Source organism: Carassius carassius, chromosome 21 (genome assembly GCF_963082965.1).
Source record: "Carassius carassius chromosome 21, fCarCar2.1, whole genome shotgun sequence".
Taxonomy (NCBI): Eukaryota; Metazoa; Chordata; class Actinopteri; order Cypriniformes; family Cyprinidae; genus Carassius; species Carassius carassius.
In genome coordinates, this window is record NC_081775.1 from 14,909,147 (window position 1) to 14,934,601 (window position 25,455).

At 35.4% G+C, this 25,455-nt stretch overlaps 1 protein-coding gene across 1 annotated transcript in view; it reads left to right on the forward strand.

The window, feature by feature from the left end:
• The window catches only part of LOC132097141 (ras-specific guanine nucleotide-releasing factor RalGPS1), a 99,031-nt gene that overhangs the window by 67,835 nt on the left and 5,741 nt on the right, over positions 1-25,455 (forward strand). Inside the window, exons 8-11 of the mRNA XM_059502767.1 lie at positions 17,503-17,640; positions 17,815-17,908; positions 20,888-20,955; positions 23,964-24,090. Of these exons, the coding sequence (XP_059358750.1) occupies positions 17,503-17,640; positions 17,815-17,908; positions 20,888-20,955; positions 23,964-24,090 (427 nt within the window). The remainder of the gene's footprint in view (positions 1-17,502; positions 17,641-17,814; positions 17,909-20,887; positions 20,956-23,963; positions 24,091-25,455) is intronic.

Below are 25,455 nucleotides of genomic sequence, written 5' to 3' on the forward strand. Positions count from 1 at the left end.
AAGGTCTCCCTCCTCTTTAGCCCGGAGGACACGGCGTCCGTGATTTCCAACAAGAATGTCAAATTTGGACTCGTCTGACCATAAAACACTATTCCACTTTGAAATAGTCCATTTTAAATGAGCCTTGGCCCACAGGACACGACGGCGCTTCTGGACCATGTTCACATATGGCTTCCTTTTTGCATGATAGAGCTTTAGTTGGCATCTGCTGATGGCACGGCGGATTGTGTTTACCGACAGTGGTTTCTGAAAGTATTCCTGGGCCCATTTAGTAATGTCATTGACACAATCATGCCGATGAGTGATGCAGTGTCGTCTGAGAGCCCGAAGACCACGGGCATCCAATAAAGGTCTCCGGCCTTGTCCCTTACGCACAGAGATTTCTCCAGTTTCTCTGAATCTTTTGATGATGTTATGCACTGTAGATGATGAGATTTGCAAAGCTTTTGCAATTTGACGTTGAGGAACATTGTTTTTAAAGTTTTCCACAATTTTTTTACGCAGTCTTTCACAGATTGGAGAGCCTCTGCCCATCTTTACTTCTGAGAGACTCTGCTTCTCTAAGACAAAGCTTTTATAGCTAATCATGTTACAGACCTGATATCAATTAACTTAATTAATCACTAGATGTTCTCCCAGCTGAATCTTTTCAAAACTGCTTGCTTTTTTAGCCATTTGTTGCCCCCGTGCCAACTTTTTTGAGACCTGTAGCAGGCATTACATTTTAAATGAGCTAATTAAGTGGATAAAAGTGTAAAATTTCTCAGTTTAAACATTTGCTACGTTATCTATGTTCTATTGTGAATAAAATATTGGCTCATGTGATTCGAAATTCATTTAGTTTTCATTTTATTAAAATTTAAAAAACGTCCCAACTTTTCCGGAATTCGGGTTGTACTTTTCCATAACACTGAATGTGGAAATAAAGAGATGGTTATGCTTAAATTGTTGATTTTTTTTCTGTCTGTTTGTTTGTTTGTTTTTGTTTAATTGTGCAGTTATTAAATCAGATTGTCTGTGAAAAACATACTTTCGTAACATATGACACTTTATAAACATTAAAAAACACTGTGTAAATACTTTTGAATTGTTGTTTATTGTTTATTTTTGTGCCAGAAAAGCTTTGTAACAAAGAGGACAACTATTCCCAAAATAATTCTTAACCATTTAAATAAAAAATAAATGAAAATTAAGAGATACTAAAGCTACGGAGTCTAATAACCTTAACAAATGAACTTTAAAAGTACAATATAAAAAAAGAAAAACTAAATATTGCACAACAAGCTTTGCTTTTTTTAATATAATAATTTAAAATGAATATGTTTTAAAATAAATAACACTTTTGTGCCAAAATAACTTTATATCAAAGAGGATAACTATTCCCAAAATAATTCTTAGCCATTTAAATAAAAAATTAATGAAAATTAAGAGATACTAAAGCTACGGAGCCTTATAACAATAACAAATTACCTTGAAAATCACAACAACAACAAAACTATTGCACAACAAGCTAGTCTTTTTCTAAATAAATACAAATAAATAAGCTTTAAAATAAATAACACACTGTAGCTATATTTTTAGGACTTGCTTTAAGGCATGTTTGCATTAAAAAAAAAACAAGCTCCCTGACCTTGGATGGGCTGAGTCTGTTTCTTCTATCTGAGATAATCTTCCCAGTTTTGGAAAAAATTATTTCAGATGGCACAGATGTGGCCACAATGCAAAGTCTTGTCTTTGTGACTTCAGAAAGGCTTTTGTATACTGGTGAACATCTCCTCCACCAGGCCAGAGGGTCTGATGTGCGGGGTAAGAGTGGCTCTGCAAGGTAGGCCTGCACCTTTATAGCATCTGAGGTCTTAGAAGAGGGAGCAGAAGGCCTCAAGCTTGCTACCCTCTTGTCAAAGTCTTCCCAAAACATGGCCCCTGCACTGGCAGTAGCACCAGGATCTGAAGTATCCTCCTCACTCTGAGCTGGGTTAAAACTGTTAAAGCTGAAGTTATCATAACCTTAATGTTTTAAACTAACATTAATAATTCAAATTCAAAATTTTATTTGCTTTTAATGTATGTCATTATGTCCTTTTTTGAGCAATCTTCTTATACATATATTACACCAATATGTCAAGTCTGCTTAGTAAAAGCAATTATTATACCAGCAAACTCAAAATTGGAGTAAAAATGAACAAACTAGTCTATAAATACTTTTTATTGTAAGCTTGGATTATTATATAGCCTAGTGTTTATTTACCGATAGACAGTCAAAAAGACAAATTAATCAATATTTTATTTACTTATTTATTTATTTATTTATAAAATAATAACAAACCACAGAACAAACACAGAACAAACAGTAACAAAAACACAGTGACAGAAAATGTCAGAAATAGCGTATCTGTCACGTGATTAAGGAACGACTCGACCCGAAAGACTCATGAGATGAACTAATCAATTCTCTTTCCGGCTAAAGACTGCTTTGGTTTTGCGTATGGGCTGTCACATGATTAAGGAATGACTTAAACCCGAAGACTTCTTGTCAGATAAGAGATGAGGTGAGCTAATCACAGACTAAAGACGCAGGTAAAGAATGAATATTTATTTCTGTATCTTATAGCATTTTAGTTTCGTATTGTTTGTAGTGTGATCAACGTTTGCGTAAGTACTACATGTGTTGGGGAAGTAACACATAACATGTTAATTACATTTTGCTAAAATTAACGAAATGACTTGAAAAAAGATTCGTTCATTTTGCTGAACGAGACTCAAAAGTCAGAGTCGGTAAAATGATCCGAACTTCCCATCACTATTCTCATATGCCTATATGCTACTCAGAAAACATTTTCTATTATTATCAATGTTGAAAACAGTTTTGCTTATTATCTGCATCTTTTTGTGGAAATTTAAAAGGAAATAAAAAAATAGCAAAACAAAATTCTTACTGACCTCAACCTTTGATAGTGTATAGCTTATAAAGTGTAAACCTTATAAAGTTAAACTGTAAACCTCTATTACCTTTCTAAAGCCATAATTATGTTCCTTAATATATTAAAATGAATTCATTGTAAGACAACACTACAATTTATGAACTGGAAAAAAAGGTTTATGCTTTGTAGAATGACCAGTGTTTACTCAACAAGAAGAAAGTAGTTTATGAACTCTATCTTTATATGAAGGGCACTGAAGACTTCTGCCTATAGGAGGCTTTGGGCCTCAACTTATTATTGAGCTATAGCCTGTGTTCAGATACGCACCATTAGCTCCTCTGTACTGATGTTTGGGGGACATTGCTCAAGACCTTTGGGCTGATGAGAGCAGGGTGAGGTGATAGGAGCGAGGTGCTCAGTATTCCAATACTGCACTTGAAAGAGAGCCCTTGTTTGTTTTGGACCGGTGTAGCCTTGCACACATAGAAAGGGACTGTTCTCTATCTTTAGGGCTCTTGGCTGAAGATTCAACCTTGGGGCAAAATACTCCATTCACCTTCTGTTCTCTCTCTCTCTCTCTCTTCTGTTTCTACGCCCCCTTTTTAGATGATTCCCATCCTTATACAGAGCGGGATAATTGGGGCATTAATAGATGGATGAGACTCTTTGAGGGTACTTTATTTTCAAGAGCAGCTACTTGAGTCTCCTGGAGCGCAGTCTTTGTTTTCTTTCAGTTACTTTGTTTTGGCTTTTTATTTTTGATCCAAATGAGCTTAGAGAAAATTAATTCCAATGATCTAGCATTATAGAGGCACGAATAGCCAAAACACAATCGCTTTGTGTGTGTGTGAATGCAGGGAAATAATGTAAAAGTTCTAAAACATTTGTGAATATTATTAAGACTTGTTATCTTTGTTATTACGAGTTACTGTTTAGACTCTCTGTAATAGTTTCAGTGAAGCATATTAATCATTTTGATATCCATTGCAAAAACAGCACTTAAAATGACAAATGTGAAGGGCTCCTGTTCTGAATGAGAAAACCAGAGAGGTGTTTTCAACCACAGAGGCGAATGGAAAAGGAAGCAATTCGTGACCCTGTGACCTCTAACTCTTCATTTTATTTCCATGTTAAGCTTTTGGGGTTTTATGCCTTTGGGTGGCTTTCCAAAAGCTCCTTATTTTTCTGAAAGTGTGGTCTCTCTAGGTGTAAACTGCTCCCTTTGTCACCAGTCCTGTACGTTTTATGAGAGTTATGAATCAGTTCTTGTCATTAATTCTTCCATCGGGGGATAAAAATGTGGAATTCTTTTACAGAAGAGAGAACTCCAGAGGTATTTCCACTCACTGGCAGAGTATGAGCTGTGTGACATTGTCAACTTTTTATTTTGATATTTAGTAATAAATTATTAGAAAAAATCATGGTCTGTGCAAAATCCATGTATTTGTTTGACAGAATAAAAATATAAAAACTCACTGACTCAGAGCTTTGACAGATTTAACAGATTTAAAGTGTTTTTTTTTTTTTGAGTCAGTCTACACCAGTTTTTAGACTTTTCAGATTTTAGACTTACTATACATGGTTTCATACTGTGGTTTTCTTTAACTGAAGGACTTTCTTATGGACTCCTTCAGATGTGTTGTTTCAGCATGTTTTTAATTTTAAGCGTTTAAACACACATACATAATCACAAGTTCTGACTCTTTTTGGACAATGTTTGAATAGACAAACACAGTTTGAATGTGCTTGTCAAAGTGAAATCACTTGTTTATTAATTGTTAGATTTTTTTATTAATATTAATGCATATTTTTTATAAGTATACTATGTCAGTCTATGCCTTAATCCATATTTCTTCATCTGTTTTTAAGATAAGATTAGATCCATGGAATTTATGACTGAATCTGATCATATGTGTGTTTTTTTTCTTGCTGATTTTGAAAGCTAGGTAACTTCCACGTCCCTTCAGACAACTCTCTGTTCTCTCTTTCCATCCCTTCCAATTACTGATACTAGATAAACAATAGCTTTATATTACAACCCTGAGCCCTACGGAAAAATCCAGAAGTTGGAAACCTTGGAGAGTCGTGGTGTGGTGAGACGAGGCTCCAAGCAAAGCACATACTGTACCACGTTTCTCTGTGTGAGGGACTCACCATTTGTTATTATTTCCCATGTTCAGCAAGTATGGTAATACCTTGCAGATTAAAAGAAGGGCCTCAATCAACCGCAGCTTGCTTCTGCTGCCAATTTTGGGGGGTAACCAATTAATGGGGCTTTTCCATTTTCCACTATACATGACATTTTTTTAATTACTTGAATTTAGTACTTATTCAAACTCAATATTCTGCTGTCAAAATGAGACAACATTGGGACAGTTCTGTGGGACGGGAAAAACATTTTTTGAGCATTTTTGGCCACACAATGAAAGTCAATGGGGTCCAAAACAACAGTGTTGTTTCTTAAAAGGCTTAGGCTCCAGTTTGGTTATCAATATCAATATATGTTTATAATGTAATATAAGTCACCAAAGATTTAACTTAACCTCCTTTTTTCTTGCAATTTCTTTCCAACACTAAATATTTTATACTTAACTGCTGGGGAATAACCATATAGGCTTAAAGATTTACATTTGTTACAGTACATTTAGCTACATAATTTCTTAATTGGATAATTACAGTTAAATTCATCACAGAAGCTGTAATCTTATCAGGGTATCTCACAGATCTACTGTAAGTACCTCATTCATCTTGTCATGTTTGATTATATATCAAAAAGACATGTTTTGTCTGTTTTATTTAATACAAAAGGATGAAAGTTCACCTCAGGCTTGTGATGCTGATGAGTAAAGCAAAATCTCTTGACATGAATCAGAAGGGAGTTAGGAGGTTTTCTCTTTAGCGGCTTTGACACCCACCGCCGTTCTTCACACAAGGTCTGTAATGAGCCACCTCAGAGACAAGAATCTGAGAGCGCTTGGAAGAGCAAAGGGATGGAAAATACACCCCAGCCCTGCACTGTGGTCCCTGCAGAAACTCATGAGCTCATCGCTTGGCTAGACATCTGCAACCCCTTTGAACAGTAGCCTGACCACATCCTCAGGGCTCCACCATTCTTTCGCTTCTTGTAGGTCTTTGCCGCTATCGCTTTACTTCACTTCTTATAGAGGGAATGAAGTATCACTGCCTTGACAGCAGCTGAATAGTGATGCACAGCTATTGATGAGATTTTCTGATGGTTTACAAACAGGTTTCCTGGTGACTCCGCCTATCCTTGCCATTGGCCAGGCTTCCAGATGGCCAAACCCTCAAATGCACATTATTGGTTTAGCCACTGTTGCTATGTCATCATGGTTGGTATTCTTAAACAAACAAAGTAATGTTCGGATAGCACCCCAGTGTTTACACTTTTCTGGGGAATCAAACGAATGGCTTTCTTAAAAAGACACTGTACACAGTATTTTTGCAATTTTATATTATGTATATTATCGGATCATTATGGATCCTCCTTAGTAACCCGTCATCTGCACTGGTTTTAGACAATATGGTGTTTTTAGTTCACTGTAGTTTTTTTCTTTGTGCATTTGAGTTTGTAAGACAGACAGTGTCCTTATTGTTAAAGAGGCAAAAGTTTGGGGTAGGTAAGATTTTTAAATGCTTTTGAAAGACTTGCACTCATTAAGGCTGCATATTGTGTAATATATTGTGTAATTATTATATTGTATTATTATTACTATTGGATATATATATATATATATATATATATATATATATATAATATTTGTAAATCCAATTTCGACTTCAGTGTCACATTATCCTTCAGAAATCATTATCATATGTTAATTTGATGCTCAGGAAACATTATTATTATTATTGTTGTTATTATTATTATTATTATTATTATCATCAATGTATAAATTGTAGAATACTGTCTACACTTATAAATTGGTTCTTATTACTACATTTGTGGAAACTGAAAAAAATAATAATAATAAAAAATACTTTTAATAAATATATATATATATATATATATATATATATATATATATATATATATATATATATATATATTCAACCTCCTTTGATAAACAGAATGTTAAAAAGAACAGCATTAATTAATTCTAAATCCAACAAAATTTGAGGTTGTCTCAACTCAACATTTAAAGCGATAGTTCACCCAAAAATGTCATTAATCATCATTTACTCACCCTCATGTCGTTTCAAACCTGATAAATAGAAGATATTCTATTTACCATAAAAGAAGATATTCTGAATAATGTTGGTAATCAAACTGTTGATGGTCCCCGCTGACTTCCATAGTATTTCTTTCCCTACTATAGAAGTCAGTGGGGACCAACAACTATTTGGTTCTTCAAAATATATTTTTTGTTCAACATAAGAACTTTGCTAAGCTACATTTCCTAATTAATTTTGATGTGTTATAGTTTTATGAGAGATATCTTTAGATCTAAATGATGGATTATAGTGAGTTTGTGCTCTGTTTAATCAGGACATTTTTCTGCAAATAATGACGTGCCATTTTCTATGTTTCATGAAGTTACAAGCTAAATGACAGCTACATTCAATTTTTTAGCTAAGCTACATGCTTAGTTGCTGTGCAGTTTTTTGTGTGTTATGAATTCATGAGGAATACCTATAGATATAAATCAGGAGAATCTGCTCTAAAAAATGGTGTCTATTTTTCCACGATCTGAGCATGTTTTATGAAGTTACAAGCAAAATGGTGACAACAATATTTTATTTTCATATGGATGTGGGGGTGACTTCTTTTACAAAAACTTGATCAAGTTTATTTAAATCACCACACAAAAATGCTTGTTTTATTCTACTCTATGAGACCTTTCAAAAGACATGACACATGACTATCTGAGCTGTATGATGTTTCTGACAATTACATGGCACACACACACACACACACAAAAAACATATTTTGTAAATTATGAAAATGTTTTTTGCCATTTATCAGCAAATAACTCTGCACTACTTGGGAGTTAATCAAAATCTACATGCATCGTAAGGCTCAGACTCCATCCATTGTTTTGTTGCTCAAGGCGGTGGTTTGAATAATATGATTAGTAGGGAGTGTTAATAGTTGATCAAAATAAATACATTAATAAAAAGCTGAGATTTTAAGCTTTAAATTTATACCTATTTTGTGTTATTCCATTCAGGGGTTGCTTAGTAATTTGATTATGAACCCAGAGGAATTATGCGACTGTCTCTGCCACATCAAAAGGCCGAACAGCGGCAGTTGCGTAAGACTTTCATTTATAACTTCCATGAAGTGTTTTTCCCATCTGTGCGTGTGCAAGTTACGTGTTCTATTTTGCTCAGTGCATACTTGTTAATACACTTAGTATTTTTCCAGTCTCTCCGGCTGTTTCACCAAACAAAAGACTCTTTTATCTCATTATGCAATATATAAAGCTTCCTGGCCTGCGTGGCAATTTCCATAAACTCTGTATTGAAATCTCCAGACATGCCAACATAATGAGTTAGTTTGCTGGTAAGAGGCATTGTAAGCGATGTCTGCACTAGGTAGCAGTATTCTGCCTTGGAAAGCTTGTGTTTCAGGTAGTAATAGACAGTGTAATTGTCTTCGGTTGTCATCACTGTCTGTATACATTTTACACTTGGGTGAGCAGATTAAGAAGATACCAGAGTATTTTCCTGGCTCTGAAGTTGCCTGCAAGAGCCAAACCTATTATTTCTCTCTGCGCATTCACCTTGTGCAACAGTAATATGTGTTTATTTAAAATATGCTTTTGGCTGCTCCCAGTGTTACACTCTGTTCTGGATTGGTAATAGCACCATACTTGGCTGTGTAGCTCATGATAAGTGTTTTGGGATTTATTGGCCATGAATCCTGATGCGAACAAATCCAGATGCTCTTAATAAAACATAAAAGCTAACCGCACATCATCAAATGCATTAATCAATATTGTATTTCGTACAGGTCCCTCAGCAATCTGTCTAATGTTGTTGAGTTCCGGATGGCAGGTGTCAGCACTTCCTTTCTCAGTCGTCCCAGTTGTTCCTGCTCTCTGGAAATCCCCTGATGGGAAAACCATATCCCTTGAGAAAGCCGCTACATAGCACCCCGTAGCCCCACTATCACATGTGAACTCACACCTCTGGAATGTTTCTCTGCCTCTGGCCAGGCCGCAGTCTCAACACCCTTCAAACTGTTTGCTTGAAGACATGCACATTTAGTTTGTTTCCATAGCCTGCTATGAAAGCAGACAGCTTTGTAATTAAAGGCCCTGAACCACTGTGGCAAAGTGTCACACAAAATACATTTTTCCACAATTATACACATTTAGATGTTCATTCCATCACTGTGCAGATATGAGAATCTAGGAATAACATTGCTTTGATTATAATTAAACATTTTCAGAAAGGTGCATGATTGATTTTGCTGCCTGATACAACAGAGATATTGGACTTTATACTGACACCTATCGGTGTGGATGCAGCATCAAGTTCAGGACCCTATTCACAGTCTGTGATGATGCGTTAACATTGTAAATATAACACAGTTTCTGTTGGTTATTATTGATTTCATTTTACAGTAGGTTTAATTTGGTTAACATTAGTTAATGCGTTAAATAGTTCCTCCGCAGACAGTTTTTAATGTTTATCAGACAATAATTACTCAAGATTTTGCTTTAGTATAATACTCGGGACAATTAAGGCCAGATTCGGGATTCAGGACAACAGTTTAGATTTCGGGACTGTCCCAAATTTTTACTTTTTACCGAGCTGAGTGTGCGCATTTCACACATCCTCTCCGGCCTCGTTGAGTTGTTGACACTGAGAGCGGCAAAAGCGACGCATACGCTTTTCACTTGTAAAACTCAAGGTTGTATGGGTAATGTAGTCTCTGCAGCGACAGCGCAGGCAAAAGATTAAAACCTCTATTAAAACAGATGTCCAAATGAGCGTACCGGTACGCTAAAAGCACGTTCTGGGCGGACGGAAAGGTGGCGGTACGCTCAAGAGCTATATTTGGAAGTGGCGGTACTGAGTACTGGTGCGTACCGGCCCACTTAAAGCACTGGTTAACAGACTATGTTACATAATGCAAATGCTGGTGACACTGTCGTTTTTAACTTGGCTGACTGTCATAAGCCGCAAACATGATTCCTCTACACTGTCCCAGATTATATCTGGCACCACCACCTTTGTTCACTTTGTTCTGAACGTATACTACTGACTTCTGATCAAACTTTTCTTGCTTTTGCAAAAAAAAAAAAACTTGTTCTCATATTGTGTCACTGAGTTAACACAAGTCAAGTCTGCTCATTGTCATGTTCTTTATTTAAGTTTTCCAAACAGTCTGGTTCTCCTCAGGGTTTTGCAATGGGGCTTGTTTACCTGGTGAATAATACTTGACCGTAAAAGTGGCAAAGAAACAGCTGGCATTAGCAGTATTTTACCTGTCTTCTAGTAGCTTTTGGCCTCTAAATCTCCAATATCTAAGCAAAAGATATGATTTTTTAAATAGAGTTCTTTTCTAATATAATCCATCTAAGTTCTTGGAGTCGAATGGATAATAACCAGACTTTTCACGGAACCAGGTTTAACCAGAGATTTTTCATTTTTTTTGCTGCTTAAAAGTTTATTTTTGACTAAGAAAAAAGCTATTTTGATGGCACAAGAGCATGAACCACATTTGTTAGCCCTATCCAACCAAACATTTTTGCAGTGTAACATTGCCAGTCATTACCAACAAATCAGCCCTCAGCTGCTTTATAGGCACACAAGTCATTTTGCCAGTGTACGTTATGCACCAATTACTAGTGTGGTTAAGAGCACATGAAACCAGCTGCTCTGAAATGCAGTGACTGCCATATATTTATAACTTCGTATGATGTATTTTGTAATGTAAAATTGCTTTTTGAACATGTCATTGTCATGTGTAATGTGGTTTAAAGCATTGTTATTTTAGTATTATTTATATGCTATTATAGTATTTATCAATATTTTGCATTAGCCTTGAATTAGATTTTGCATAGCCTTTTTAAATTTGTATATAAAAATTTTTGTTTAAGTTTGTCATAAAGTTTGTGGGCTTTTCAAAGTGCATATTAATTTTATCCACACTCTGTATGGCTCATGTAATATGAACAGCACTGCATTCATTTCTATATTGATTATAATTACATTTATTTTTATCATGGAATTATGTATTTGTGGATTCCGCTTTTAAAATATATAGTCAAAGTTCGTGACTGGGCATTCAGCCTGATCAGTGTCCTAAATGCTTTCGATATTTATAGACCAAATCTTTGAGTCTCCCATTTGAGGATTCACTGTGGTTAACTCGCATGTGATCATATTTACTTATTATTAGTAATATGTCACAGGTGATGCATATCAATCATTGATCATCTGGGACATGTCAGCATTTATTTTAATCACCAAGGTTTTTGGTGTTTTCAGTGAAACATTTCCTCAGCCATTGTGATTTACATCATGCTTCTCTGTGAAAGTCACTTTATGTCCTTAAATTCTTGGCTTGAGAGAAACATGTGAGTATTATATTTCAAGGAGCATAAACACTGAAGTCTGTAAATGTCTTTGGCTGTAATGGTCCCTGGTTTTAGGAGCCTTAGCGCTGCGCCAAACGGGAAGAACACACTCTAGCCACACTCCCTGTTCTATTCATGGACATCAGCATATATCGGGCGACTGCTCCTGAAATCCACGGGTGTTCCATTAACACCTGCTCACCTTTAGGTCCTCTTGATAGAGATAGTTAGGGAATGAAGAGACATTGTTGTACTCTTGACAGATCACTTGGGCTTTCTTGTCTCTTTCAGGAATCGCTAAATACTCCTAAACTTTTTTGATAACCTGAGAGGTTGACAGCACTAAAATTAGTGATTGACCGCAAAGAATAACCAGCAAACCATGTGCCTCTTTCCATCAATGAGTGACAGATAAGACTATGGTTCCTTTCATGCAGCACATAGTGTATGCATTAATCGATCTCTATATATTTGGTTGTGAGTCCCGAAAAGGTACTTCAGATATAGAATGAGATTGTCAATCTCTTTTATTGCTGAACAGTGTATAAACAGAACATTTTCAGCACTCTATATTTGACTGATGTGATATCTATAATCTGCTGGTATATGAAAATTTTTCTTAGACCTTTCTGTCTTTTCTCATTCTAACACTGGCAGTCACTACAACTCTAATTTCCAGGAAATCTTACTCACTCTTCTTCACTGTGTCCCATAAAGTATTGAAATAGATTCAGAAGCCTAGAATAGACCTGGATGAAGACAAATATATAATTATTTGTAATTAGAATATATTTCATGCTAAATAAAACCATCTTGATTTTTCCCCTTTTGTTTTGTCAAGCAAACATTCTCAACATACTCTTTTTAAAGGTCCCGTTCTTCGTGATCCCATGTTTTAAACTTTAGTTAGTGTGTAAAGTGGTTGTTAGGGTATAAATAATATCTGTAAAATTCTAATGCTCAAAGTTCAATGCCAAGCGAGATATTTTATTTAACAAAATTCACCTACAAAAAACGACCCGTTTGGACTACATCCCTGTAGTTCCTGCAGTAATGACGTCACTAAAACAGTTTTTTGACTAACCTCCGCCCACAGGAATACACAAAAAAGGGGGCATGGCCTTGTTGCGCTCCGACGGAAAAGAGGAAGAGCTGCGTTTGTGTTTGTCGCCATGTCATCGAAACGCTGTTATTTTCATCTCGGAGTCCAATCACCTTTGTTTGGGCTTCCCAGGGATGCTGTACTTGGAGATTAATGGTTACAATTTATGTTTAACTCTGTTCCCGAAAATTATAATCCACATGTAAAACTATGTGCAGCACATTTTGCTGAGGACAGCTTCCTCAATCTCAATCAGTTTAATGCCGGATTTGCACAAAGATTATTCTTGAAAAATGGAGCAGTTCCCTCTTTGTCTGGAGAAGGCATTGTTTATGGACCACAACCGGTAAATGTATTTTATTATTTAAGTTGGCGTGTTTAACAGTTTCTGTAATTTATTACACTAAGGGCAACGCTGTTTAGCTTTGTTAACTAGATGTTAGGGCTGTGCAAAAAAATCAAATGCGATTTTCATGCGCATCTCGTCAGTAAAAACGCTCCTGTCATTATAAGTACATCTTCAGCACGTGTGTTCTTTTACTGTCTATGGTTCAGATCAGGATTGCCAGGTTTTCAAAACAAATCCTGCCCGTTTTTATGACTGTGAAAACAGCGGTATACCGATAGGTGAATTGTGTGAAAAATACTGTGTTTTGTCTTTGCTGACTGAAAGAAATGGTTTTTAATTATAAGTTTGTGAAAATTACTTCAAGGTAAAAAATACGTAACATTGTTTATACTATCTGCTTAATTTTGTGTACAATAAAAAAGAAGCTTTATTTAACATATTGAACATTTAAATTTTTTATTGGAGATTATCAGATAATTTTTCTATGCTTTCTTTGCATATGTAAAATCATAATTGTAGTTGACCAATAGATGCCAGCTGAAGTAGTGGTCATGAACTTCATTTCCAATTTGTTTTTACTGTTGTAATAGATTAATAGATTTGTCACTTTTTTTTCTGCATTCATTTAGAAAAACAATTATTTGCACAAATTTTTGAATAGTGATGTTGTATTCCAGAAATAGAATTCCATTTAACACTTTTTTTTTCCAACTGAAATAGAGTGCTAATCATGCTAATGACAAACTCATAAAATATTTAATTCAGTCATCAGAAAGAGGTAGTAATACACATCGGATCTGAATAATAAGGGCTGTCAACCGCAGAGATGAGCTGTTTATTCCAACACAGAACTAGGTGTCAAGATTATCCACTCCTGACCCTTTGAGCAGAACATTGACAATGTTGTACAAGTGTATGATTACAATGTGAACATGTGTGGCATCAGGTTTAGCGATGGAGTGGCAGAGCAGTTATGTATCTATTGAAGGATTTCAGTTGCACAGATTCACTTTTCAGCCAGTCAGTTTACTGATGTAACATATTACACTTGCTTCACTCACAGAGAGCATCCACCCTCACCTTCCTGTAATTTAGTACTAGTTAAGTCTTAAGGCTTGGCGTGAGAAAGCAGATACACCCCCTTGCCCGTGTAAATCACATCTTCACTCTTCAGCTATTGACTAATTGCACTCATTAACAGACTTGTAACCTCTACCTGCTGATTAACAAGTTGCTCTGTGAATCCTGTTAAGGAAACAGAATTCTAACAAACAAGCAAGCAAGAGCATTTGGGCAATGGCTCCAGGCCACCGTTTTCAGGCCAGACACTTATTGCCATTAAGTTGTGTCCCTGTCACCTGGCAATTACAGAGTTCAGGGCCCAGATGTATAATACAGTATGCCTCAAAGTACTGTAGGACATCTGTTTGAAAGTGATAAATGAGTTTGTGGAAAATGGTATGTGGATTTTGTTATTATTTCATTTTTTATGTTTTTTGTAAAGGCATCCTTAAGGGATAGTTCACCTAAAAAAACATTTGGTCATGTTTTTTTAAACCCATGTGATTTTTGTCTTCTTTGAAACATGAATGGTGAATTTATTTATTTATTTTTTATGGTTTTTTCAAGAAGTTTCTTATGCGATCTGAGGCTGCATTATTTAAAGAGTTCATATGACGTTGCTAAAAAGAACATTATTTTGTGTATTTGGTGTAATGCAGTGTTAATGCGGTTTAAGGAAAAAAATCTATATATTTTTCCATATAATGTACATTATTTTTCTCCTCTATGCCCCACCTTTCTGAAACGTGTCGATTTTTACAAAGCTCATCGTTTTAAACAATGAGGTGTGCTGTGATTGGCCAGCTATCCCGTGCATTGTGATTGGCCGAATGCCTCAAGCATGTGTCAGAAATGTTATGCCCCTTAACAAATTGTTATGCCATCTTCCGGCAGGACGAGACTCAGTCCAGCTGCTTTGCTCGTGCACGTCCCATCATCGGTTCTCTTTAGCAGTTCAGTCAATGTACTTTGGTCAGGCCGTCTTCTCCGTAAGAGCAGTTCAGCAATGGAAGACAGTGCCGGCAACCATTAGAGAGTCCTAATCATTCTTTTCATTCAAAAAGAATGCAAAAAATGGCTTGTAGAGAGCCAAACTTGTGGGCACTAATTCTTTTATGTGTGTATTTAAATATCATATCATTTTTATATGAATTGTATTTATTAACCATAATGTGTTGTGTGCAATTTTTTTTGTGTGTGTGATTTTGTACTTGTGATTATTTTTAAAGGTTGCCTTGTTTAAATCTGGCTGGGGGACTACCGATGAAAATTAGCACTTTTGAGCTAACTCGGGTACATTTACATTGTTTTAATGTTTATTAATGTACACTGTCCCCTTTCAAACAAAGAAATAACATAACATAACATACTATTAGGAGTAACTGAATAACATCGGATATTGGTTTATTTTGTGTCAGAAGGAGTGCCGGGCACGTTTATAAACTGAATAACTCAAGTAATTTGTGGATTAGTGTGTACTGGAGACGTGAACCATTTTAAACGGTTCAGTTCAATTTGGTGAACTGGTTTGATCCGGGTTAAATAGAAAGATTTGTTCACTATCCGGACATAACTTGACGAGACAAAACCAATAAAACCCATTACAAACGAGGCATTTGTTGCATCCAGTAGGGACATAATTACTGATTATAATGACTTATAATGTCTTTTTACACGTTGTGTTGCATATCGAGCTGCGTAAACATAAAACCATGTCTGCATTTGTGATCGGAGAAACAACAAGCCTACTCTACACTGCTCAAAACTCACGTTTGAATCATCAGTGGCAAATTATTTAAATATAAAAAATGTAACGTTACTTACAAGCTGTAAGTCAGAAGCGCCAGACTGACCTTGCAAAGTTGGAACTGCCTTCTACTGAAAACATTCCAAAATATGTTGATTTGGTGCTCAAGAAAGCAATTTTATTATTAATGTTAAAAACTGTTTTCCATCTCTCTCTCTCTCTCTCTCTCTCTCTCTCTCTCTCTATATATATATATATATATATATATATATATATATATATAATGTTTATGTACACACACCGATCAAGCATAATATAATGACCACCTTCCTAATATTTTGTTGGTCCCCCTTTTGCTGCAAAAACAGCCTTGACCCATCAAGGCATGGACTCCACTATACTCCTGAAGGTGTGTTGTGGTATCTGGCACCAAGATGTTAGCAGCAGATCCTTTAAAGGGTTAGTTCACCCAAAAATGAAAGTAGTGTCATTAATTACTCACCCTCATGTCATTCCAAACCCATGAGACCTTCATTCATCTTTGGAATTCAAATTAAGATATTTTTTATTGAATCTGAGAGTACTGTAATGTTACAAAGCTACGACAATACTTTTTGTGCACAAAGAAAACAATAATAACATAATTTATTCAGCAGTTCTTCTCCCTTATTTACCCTCTTCCACCATTTTGAAGAGTACCCAAGAACATAATGTAATGAGCATACATGCACGCACTGTCTACTGAACGTAAACAACGTTGATTTCATTCAGCGAAAACGCTATTTTACCGATATCCTTGCTACGTTCCGGTGCGTTGATCGTCTTCCCTAATAGACAGCAATGATATTATCACGATGACACCATCCATCGCTGATGGCTGATAGACATCATAATGTTGCGCCTGCATTGTGACCCCCCCTCCCCTTTTAATGCATGACCGATTTTTATTTTCACTATCACTTTCGAGATTTGCGATTTCGCGTACTTTGTTTATACTGTGGAGCAGCAGTACTTACCATTCATTCACTAATATATCCCACCCGCTAAAAGCTGTCATAATGAAGAGATAATCAGTGTTATACACTCGTCTGGTAGTGGTCACTATTTTATGCCAGATTGGTGTATCTATATATTTTCAAAAGAACAGCATTTATATATAAAATATTAAATAGAAATATTGTAACAATGTTAAAGTCTTTACTGTCTTTTTGGAAAGAAAAAAAAATGCTTCTAATTGATACCAAGTAATGTAGTTGTTGTGCTTAGGATTAAGGGATCTAGATGGTCTTGTAGAATAAGGCTAATATGTGCTTCATAAGTACTAATAAACAGCCATTATGCTAGTAATATGCTCATTAATAAGCAACTTGTTAATAGTTAATGGTTAATGGTGTTCCCTAATCTAAAGTGTCCTGAAACTGATAAAACAACACTATAAGTGTCATACAAGTCCATACGTCTCATGCACAATATTTATGAACAATTATTTCAGATTTTTTTTTTGTCCTGATCATCTTTAACACACTGAATAAACATACAGCTTACTGGAGAGGAATAATTAATTTGGAATCTTGGAATGTTATGCACAAGCTTTATTGACTACATTTGTTATACTTTTTTTTTTTTTTGGTCCTTTAGCATAATTTTAAAGTTTAAAAGCGACCTGAAAAGTATTTAAAGCTTCACCTTTTGTGTTATAATTTTAATTATGAAATGATCTCCCTCTCTACCCGTGTCTATAAACACTTTTTCTTGTCTGTTTACATTAGGAATTTACCTGTTTGACATGACTTACATTGACTCCGCCTACCCTGCTTCTGACAGCATCATCGAGACTGAGCAAAGAACCAATCAGATGAACAATCTACTTCGCATCATCTCCGATCTACAGGTGTCCTGTAACTATGGTAAGTTGCTTTCAGAAACCATATTCATTTTCATTTTATGTACATGTATATGTACAGTTGCATATTAATGTTCAGATCTTATTAAAAGAAAAAAAGAAATCCAAATAATAAACCTGCACACAGTGTATTGATGTGAGAATTTGAATTGCATTTTCACATTTCTTCGCCCCACAGATCATTTAGTCATGTTACCACACGTGCAGAAGTATTTGATGTCAGTGCGCTACATCGAGGAGCTCCAAAAGTTTGTGGAGGATGACAATTACACGTAAGTTACCCAAACACATTGCAATGCTCAGTAGCCTTTATTTAGCTGAACTGATTGTTTTGTGTGATTTTAGCTTTGTGTTCTGCCCTGCAATTTATTGCACTTCATAAACGTCTATGCCAGCTTTCACTTTAAACTACCCACATCTGTAAGACCCCCGTAAATCAAGACCCTCCCTGGTTTTAACACTTCATTTTGCACAGCTGCCTATACTATTTATTAAAACATGTGCTGTCTGTGGAGTTTATGTCTTCTTGGTTTGGATAAATGGCCCCCAGGCCAACCAAACACCTAATTTACCGGAGACAGCTGCACCAGCTCGGCATGACTTTATACTACAATATAATCCCTGTTTCCTTTACCTCAGGCTTCATAAACATGTGAAGCCCATAATGTATTTTCCTAGTACAGTCTTATATAATATGGTTTTCTGAAAATTGTGCTATGTGGTGAGGTATGACAAATGAATTTTATGAATGAGATTTCGAAAACAGAATTTTAAAAGTATAATTTTTTTAAAATGTTACATGCTGCGCATGTTATGAATTATGCATACATGTGGCTTTCTGCCTCTACAAAGACAAGCATAGCATTGATGTTTTCATTATTATTAAATGAGTTTTCCCTGTTTCCTCCGGAGCTTTCTTCACTCCTACTGTGTGGTCCTGTCTGTCTGTCTCACAGAAAGGGCAGGTGGTTTTATTGCGGTCCAACTTCTTGCCGTCTAGACACTTATAAAACGCAACATCAGGAATTGCAAAACTCTGGATCCCCATATTTTTTCCCCCATATATTTCCATGTCGAAATGTCAGAGTTAATTTTCAGTTAGGTGGCTCTTACAAGTGGTGTGTTGAAGTGTTGTTGAAAACATTCATAAGATATTTTATAATATTCTTTTTTACTTATAATTGTTTAACAATTATAATTGTATAAAAGTGCATAAATAATTTAACCTACAGTCTTTTAAACGGCTGTTTTGGCACCAAGTGTTGGTTTGTAATTACTCACAAATTACAAAAAAAAATTCTAAACTAGGTTTATATATACATATTGTACAATAACTTGTACAATATACAGTACATATCAAATGGTTAAGCTTCCCATGTGTCACAAGATTTTATGCTTTATATCAATTATTATATTATCAAAGTATTATTTTAATAGTTGGATACATTCAAAAAGGTCATGACCTCTGAAATGTAACAGGCCCAAATCACCATTTTAATGGGGAATGCAGATATCCTATCTTTTTTTTTTTTCAATGTCACGTTAAAGGAAAAAAAAATGTACCACTTTTGTGACAAGTGTGATGTTTTTATTCTAATCTGATTTATGCAGACAGATAAAAGACTGGACTCAGTAGAGACTGTGATATATATCAAGATCTTGAGTCGTCTCATTTTAGAAAAGCTGGATTATTTTGCCTTGGTGTAATTTTCCTCACTGAATCATTTCTGTAGCACCATTCTGACTGGCAACAGTAATGAGTTAAAGCTGTTGCTCTGGTAAAACTTTCAAACACGTTTCCATATGAGAAAATAAAGAAAGGCACATTTTTGGCAAAGCGACATAATTCACGCATCTTTTCCATGCTTCGTTAAAAAATGACTTTCCTGGTTTACTTCAGTATCAGGTGAAACTTCTCAAGTGAAACGAGGCCATGCAGAGATAAACGTTTACATAGAGTCTGTACCATAATGAAAAACATGTCATATCAAGGGGAAGCTATTCGGTCATGGTGTAAATAAAGATATTTGTAATTATTATTTTTTTTTTAATCTTCATCTGGTTCTCCAACTTCAGTTGTTTAAATATAGTTTGTCTAGTTATAAGATCACTAAAATAAAGTATTGTACAAAAGACAACTCAACAACCCAACAAAGTTACTATTTATGAAAGTGTATTTATTGTACCATATTATTAAGAACTCATATTTAGACATTCAGACAGTGACTGAGCTCCATGTGAAACTGTCTCAGACACTTTCAACACCAAAGGACACATGGCTGCCAGAGGAGGATGGGTTTGGTGGAATAGATGGGATTGCAGTATAATAGTTGTGTTTGGGGGAAGGACATCATCGTCTGGCAGTCTGTGGGGTTGGAAAACCTCAGCGATCCTGGGTCACAGTCTTAAAATCTTTAGTTCATGCTTGCAGCATGTCCTGCCATCTGGCACCGCTGTTACAAAGAGCTCTGTGGAGCTGGGCTCGAGTAGAGAGGTCTTTTTCTGAAAGCAGTACCGGTTATGTCTAATTTTTTGTTGCTAAAACCTCAAATTTTGGACAGTCACACATTAACTTAATTAGTTATGAAAAATAACATATTTCAATGCAGTTAATGCACTGACTTCACCCACAGACCTATACTGTACATCCTCTTACATTTCATACAGATGACTGTTGACAAATATAATGCAAAATCTCCATAAATGCTATTATGGCCTACAAATTAAGATATTGTGGCAAAAAATGCCCATGAATTTTTGTCTCATATTTATTACATATGATAAGCAATATCACATGAGCAGCGAGAGCAGTATCACACAAGTCCAAATGTGATTTTGTACATTTAAAGTAATATTAATATTAGCAAGTTGGTGAACTCATTCTCTAAAATGACTCGGGTATGCAGAGCATTAGCATCTATATGAACTACGCACCGTAATATTTGTGCAGACACACACACACATTACCCAGTTTAAGGTAATGTTTTAGGTTGAAGCTCAGTGCAAAAATGGAAAATCACAGCCTAAATAGCTAATGCTAACCTTAACTGGCAATTTTCACGACCCTATGTCATTTTACAGTTATCGTTGTTGCGCTTTGTTCTTTATATATATATGTTATTATTATTATTATTATAGTGTCCTTTTTAAACACAATTATTCAACTCTATGTGTGAGCATAATGAGAGAAACTTACTAAGTTTAAACCATCTTGTCAAAAATGGTGACCCTGTCCCAACTCTTTTGTACAGACTATCATTGAAGATTGAGCCTGGGAACAGCTCACCTCGGCTGGTATCCTCCAAAGAAGACATTGGAGGTAAAGTTTTTATCCCTTCATCCTTTCAGTTTACTTTCCCAAAAAAATTCCTCCTGGAAGTGGTTAACTCTGCTCTTTTTTTCTGAGTTTTGATTACCAGTGGAAAAATGGAGGATCATCAGTAATTCAGCTAAAGTACCTCAGCTGTACCTGACTGGGGAGGTGCTGCAAGGACTGCATTACGTCTGGAAGTCATTGATAGTTAGAGAGATTCTGCAGATGTGAAAGTTGGAGGGGCAATGAAAGAGTGAGACCCATGTAACCTAGCATTTTCAGGATGATGTAGATCAGCCCTCAGACGCTTGTTTAAACAGAGTGACTTTTCTTCAATTATTCCATGAGCTTATTCTTCTCAGTCTGGCAGATCAAAACCATCTGCTGTCAGAAGAGTGGCTCTGGAGTAGCCGTCTTTCTGGATCATTGTGGTCTTTGGTAACTTTCAGAAAGTCCTTTGAAGGTTAAAGTTAACTGTTGACTTAAAATGCAGAAGCTTAAGTCTTTTTCTCACAAACACTGAAGTTTGTGGCTGTGGTTCTTTCCAAGTATACATAAACATTCAAAATATAAAACACAAATTATGTGTAAAATATATGGGTAAAATATATCAGTGCCTGGAAATTACATGTTTACTGCTTCAAGAACAAGTTATTATTTTATTACTGTAACTTGGTTAAATTGTACATTAAATGTAAAATAACATAAAAAAATGTCCTAGCTAACATGAACAGTGTTTCAGTTTTATGCAGTAATGTCAGAAATTGGGCTTATGGATGAACGCCAGAGCAGTATAGAGTAGAAATAGGTTTTAAAAGTGTTTGGTCCTTGTACCTCAAGACAAGCATCTGAGGTTAATTGAGAGTTGGAATGAGATCATGGTATATGTCAGTTCCTCTCATAAGAGGCAGAGCAATTAGGATGTTTCCTGTTTCTGACTATCAGATGCTGGAGTGGGAAATTGAACTGCACTGAGCATTTTATGGTTGTAACAGCTGTGGCAGAACTAGACAAACACATCTAGGTGGAAATTGGTTATGGATTTCTTTTTTTTTTTTGTGCAACTGCAGTTTTTATGTATAATTTGTACGATGAAATCATTGTCTTTCTCATAGACTCAGAAAGCATTGTGAAAATGAACGTATATATATATATATATATATATATATATATATATATATATATATATATATATATATATTTATTTATTTATATTTATTTATTTATTTATTTTTTATTTTTGGTAACACTTTAGTATAGGAACCAATTCTCACTATTTATTAGTTGCTTATTAGCATGCCTATTATTAACATATGGCCTGTTTATTAGAACTTATAAAGCATTATTAATCCTACCCAATACCTAAACCAAACAATTAACGTACTAACTATTAATAAGAACCAAATTATTAATTGATTGAGGCAAAAGTCATAATTAATGATTTGTTAATAGTGATAATTTAATCTTAAAATAAAGAAAGTTGAAATAAGCTTTCCATTGATGTATGTTTCGTTAGGATAGGACGATATTTGGCCGATATACAAATTTTTGAATAAAAATCTAAATATTTAGAAAATCACCTTTAAATTTGTCCAAATGTGTTCCTTAGCAATGCATTTTACTAATCAAGAATTAAGTTTTGATATATTTAAAGTAGGACACTTACAAAATATCTTCATGGAACATGATCTTTATACCCTAATGATTTTCGGCTTAAAATAAAAATGTATAAATTTGACCCAAACAATGTTATGTTGGCCAACGATACTTAAGACTGCTCCAAGGTCACATTTTATTTAAGAATTACAATATTATATATTGCGTGTACTAAAACCATGTGAAACAGAATACAGTATCATCTGATTATAATTTATTAATTTGTGCATTTATTACATTTATACATCTTCGCTTATCTTTCTAAGGTGAAATGTAGAGTCAGCTGATCATAAAATAGCCCCTGACAGGTTAATCAGGTCCCCATCCCAGTAAAATCAAGAAATCACATACTAGAATTGCTAATACTAGAAACATTAACTTGAGATATCACCCACTTAGATTACATTTGGTCTGGTTGTGCAGATCATTTAATTTCATTTCACATTCATTTGAATACTAATGAAAAATTGATTAAATATTAAAATTGGATTAACATAAAATATATTGAGGTTGCCAGAGTAATCATATCTATCATATAAATGTAATTAGGATTTTCTGTTGCTAAACATTGCACTCTTGCTGTTGAATGTGTAAATAGTCTTTGGTATATTTCAGAAGATATTCATGCTGGTATTAATTTCTTTTGACACTCTTGTAAATTCTCTGTTTGGAACTTAACTGTTTGGTTTTTTGGGCCCAGATATGTTTTAAAAGCTCTAATCTGTGCGATATTTACAGCCATCTCTTAAAACTAGTCACTTCTGATTGTTTGTTTAGAACAAAGTCTGTTCTCATTTAGGTTAAGGCTGCTCTTACCCATTATGAGACTTATTAACCTACTATAAAAGACAGTGGGGCACGTCATAATTAACATACTCCTAATAATAATCCAAAGCCATTTCCAGCATTGCCACACATCCTCTTCTGGTCTGATTTTACATTGGAAAAGGCCTGCAGGGAACATTTTCACTGGCTGTCCACTTATTTATTTATTTTTTGCTACTTTGGAGTGGTATTCTTGTTTACCAGGCCGGTAATACTGTGGCTGAGTTGAGAAACTGAGCCATCCTTTTTGATACAATGCCTAAGTTTCTGCTGTGGAACTATGGGACTGTTTTTTAAATGTTAGCCTTCTGAAAGCCATAATTATCCACATGCAGCTTTAATAGGTGCTAGTAAGTATTTTATGGTTGTTAGTTTTGAATAGCACAGGAATCGGCTTTTATGATTGCAACTACATATAACTTTTTCAATAAGCAAGTAGATCTATGACTATTAGTATGTGAGTTTGTGTATCTTACTTGGAGGTGTAAGTGCTGTCAATAGTTTTAATTCTATGTGTGTTTGTGTGTGTACAGGACCCTCAGAAGAGTCTGTCTCAGTGCGGTATAACAGACGACCAACCTGTCCTGATACATCAGTGGTTGCCCACCTTCCAACACCCTCTCTTGCCCGACACAGGAAGAGCCACAGTCTGGGGAACAAGTAGGTATCACACTACATTATAATTAAAGTTCACTCCTCACAACACATATGACAACTGTAAAAAAGTACACTTTAACATATGTTTAAAAAGAGTGCTTATTTCAAAAATAGTATACATGTAATATACAAACCCGATTCCAAAATAGTTGGGACACTGTACAAATTGTGAATAAAAACAGAATGGAATGATGTGGAAGTTTCAAATTTCAATATTTGATTCAGAATACAACATAGATGACATATCAAATGTTTAAACTGAGAAAATGTATCATTTTAAGAGAAAAATAAGTTGTTTTTAAATTTCATGGCATCAACACAAGTTGGGACAAGCCCATGTTTACCACTGTGTGGCATCTCCTCTTCTTTTTATAACAGTCTCCAAACGTCTGGGGACTGAGGAGACAAGTTGCTCAAGTTCAGGAATAGGAATGTTGTCCCATTCTTTTTAATACAGGTTGCTCAACTGTCTTACAGTAGGTCTTCTTTGTCGCATCTTCCTCTTTATGATGCGCCAAATGTTTTCTATGGGTGAAAGATCTGGACTGCAGGCTGGCCATTTCAGTACCCGGATCCTTCTTCTACGCAGCCATGATGTTGTTATTGATGCAGTATGTGGTCTGGCATTATCATGTTGGAAAATGCAAGGTCTTCCCTGAAAGAGACGACGTCTGGATGGGAGCACATGTTGTTCTAGGACTTGGATATACCTTTCAGCATTGATGGTGCCTTTCCAGATGTGTTAGCTGCCCATGCTACACACATTCATGCAACCCCATACCATCAGAGATGCAGGTTTCTGAACTGAGCGCTGATAACAACTTGGGTTGTCCTTGTCCTCTTTAGTCCAGGTGGAATGGTGTCCCAGTTTTCCAAAAAGAACTTCAAATTTTGATTTGTCTGACCACCGAACAGTTTTCCACTTTGCCACAGTACATTTTTAATAAACCTTGGCCCAGAGAAAATGCCGGCATTTTCTGGATCATGTTTAAATATGGCTTCTTTTTTGACCTATAGAGTTTGAGCTGGCAACGGCGAATGGCACGGTGGATTATGTAGTGTTCACCGACAATGTTTTCTGGAAGTATTCCTGAGCCCATTTTGTGATTTCCATTACAGAAACATTCCTGTATGTGTTGCAGTGCCGTCTAAGGGCCTGAAGATCAAGGGCATCCAGTATGGTTTTCCGGCCTTGACCCTTACACACAGAGATTGTTCCAGATTCTCTAAATCTTTGGATGATATTATGCACTGTAGATGATGATAACTTCAAACTCTTTGCAATTTTTCTCTAAGAAACTCCTTTCTGATATTGCTCCACTATTTTTCATCGCAGTATTGGGGGAATTGGTTATCCTCTGCCCATCT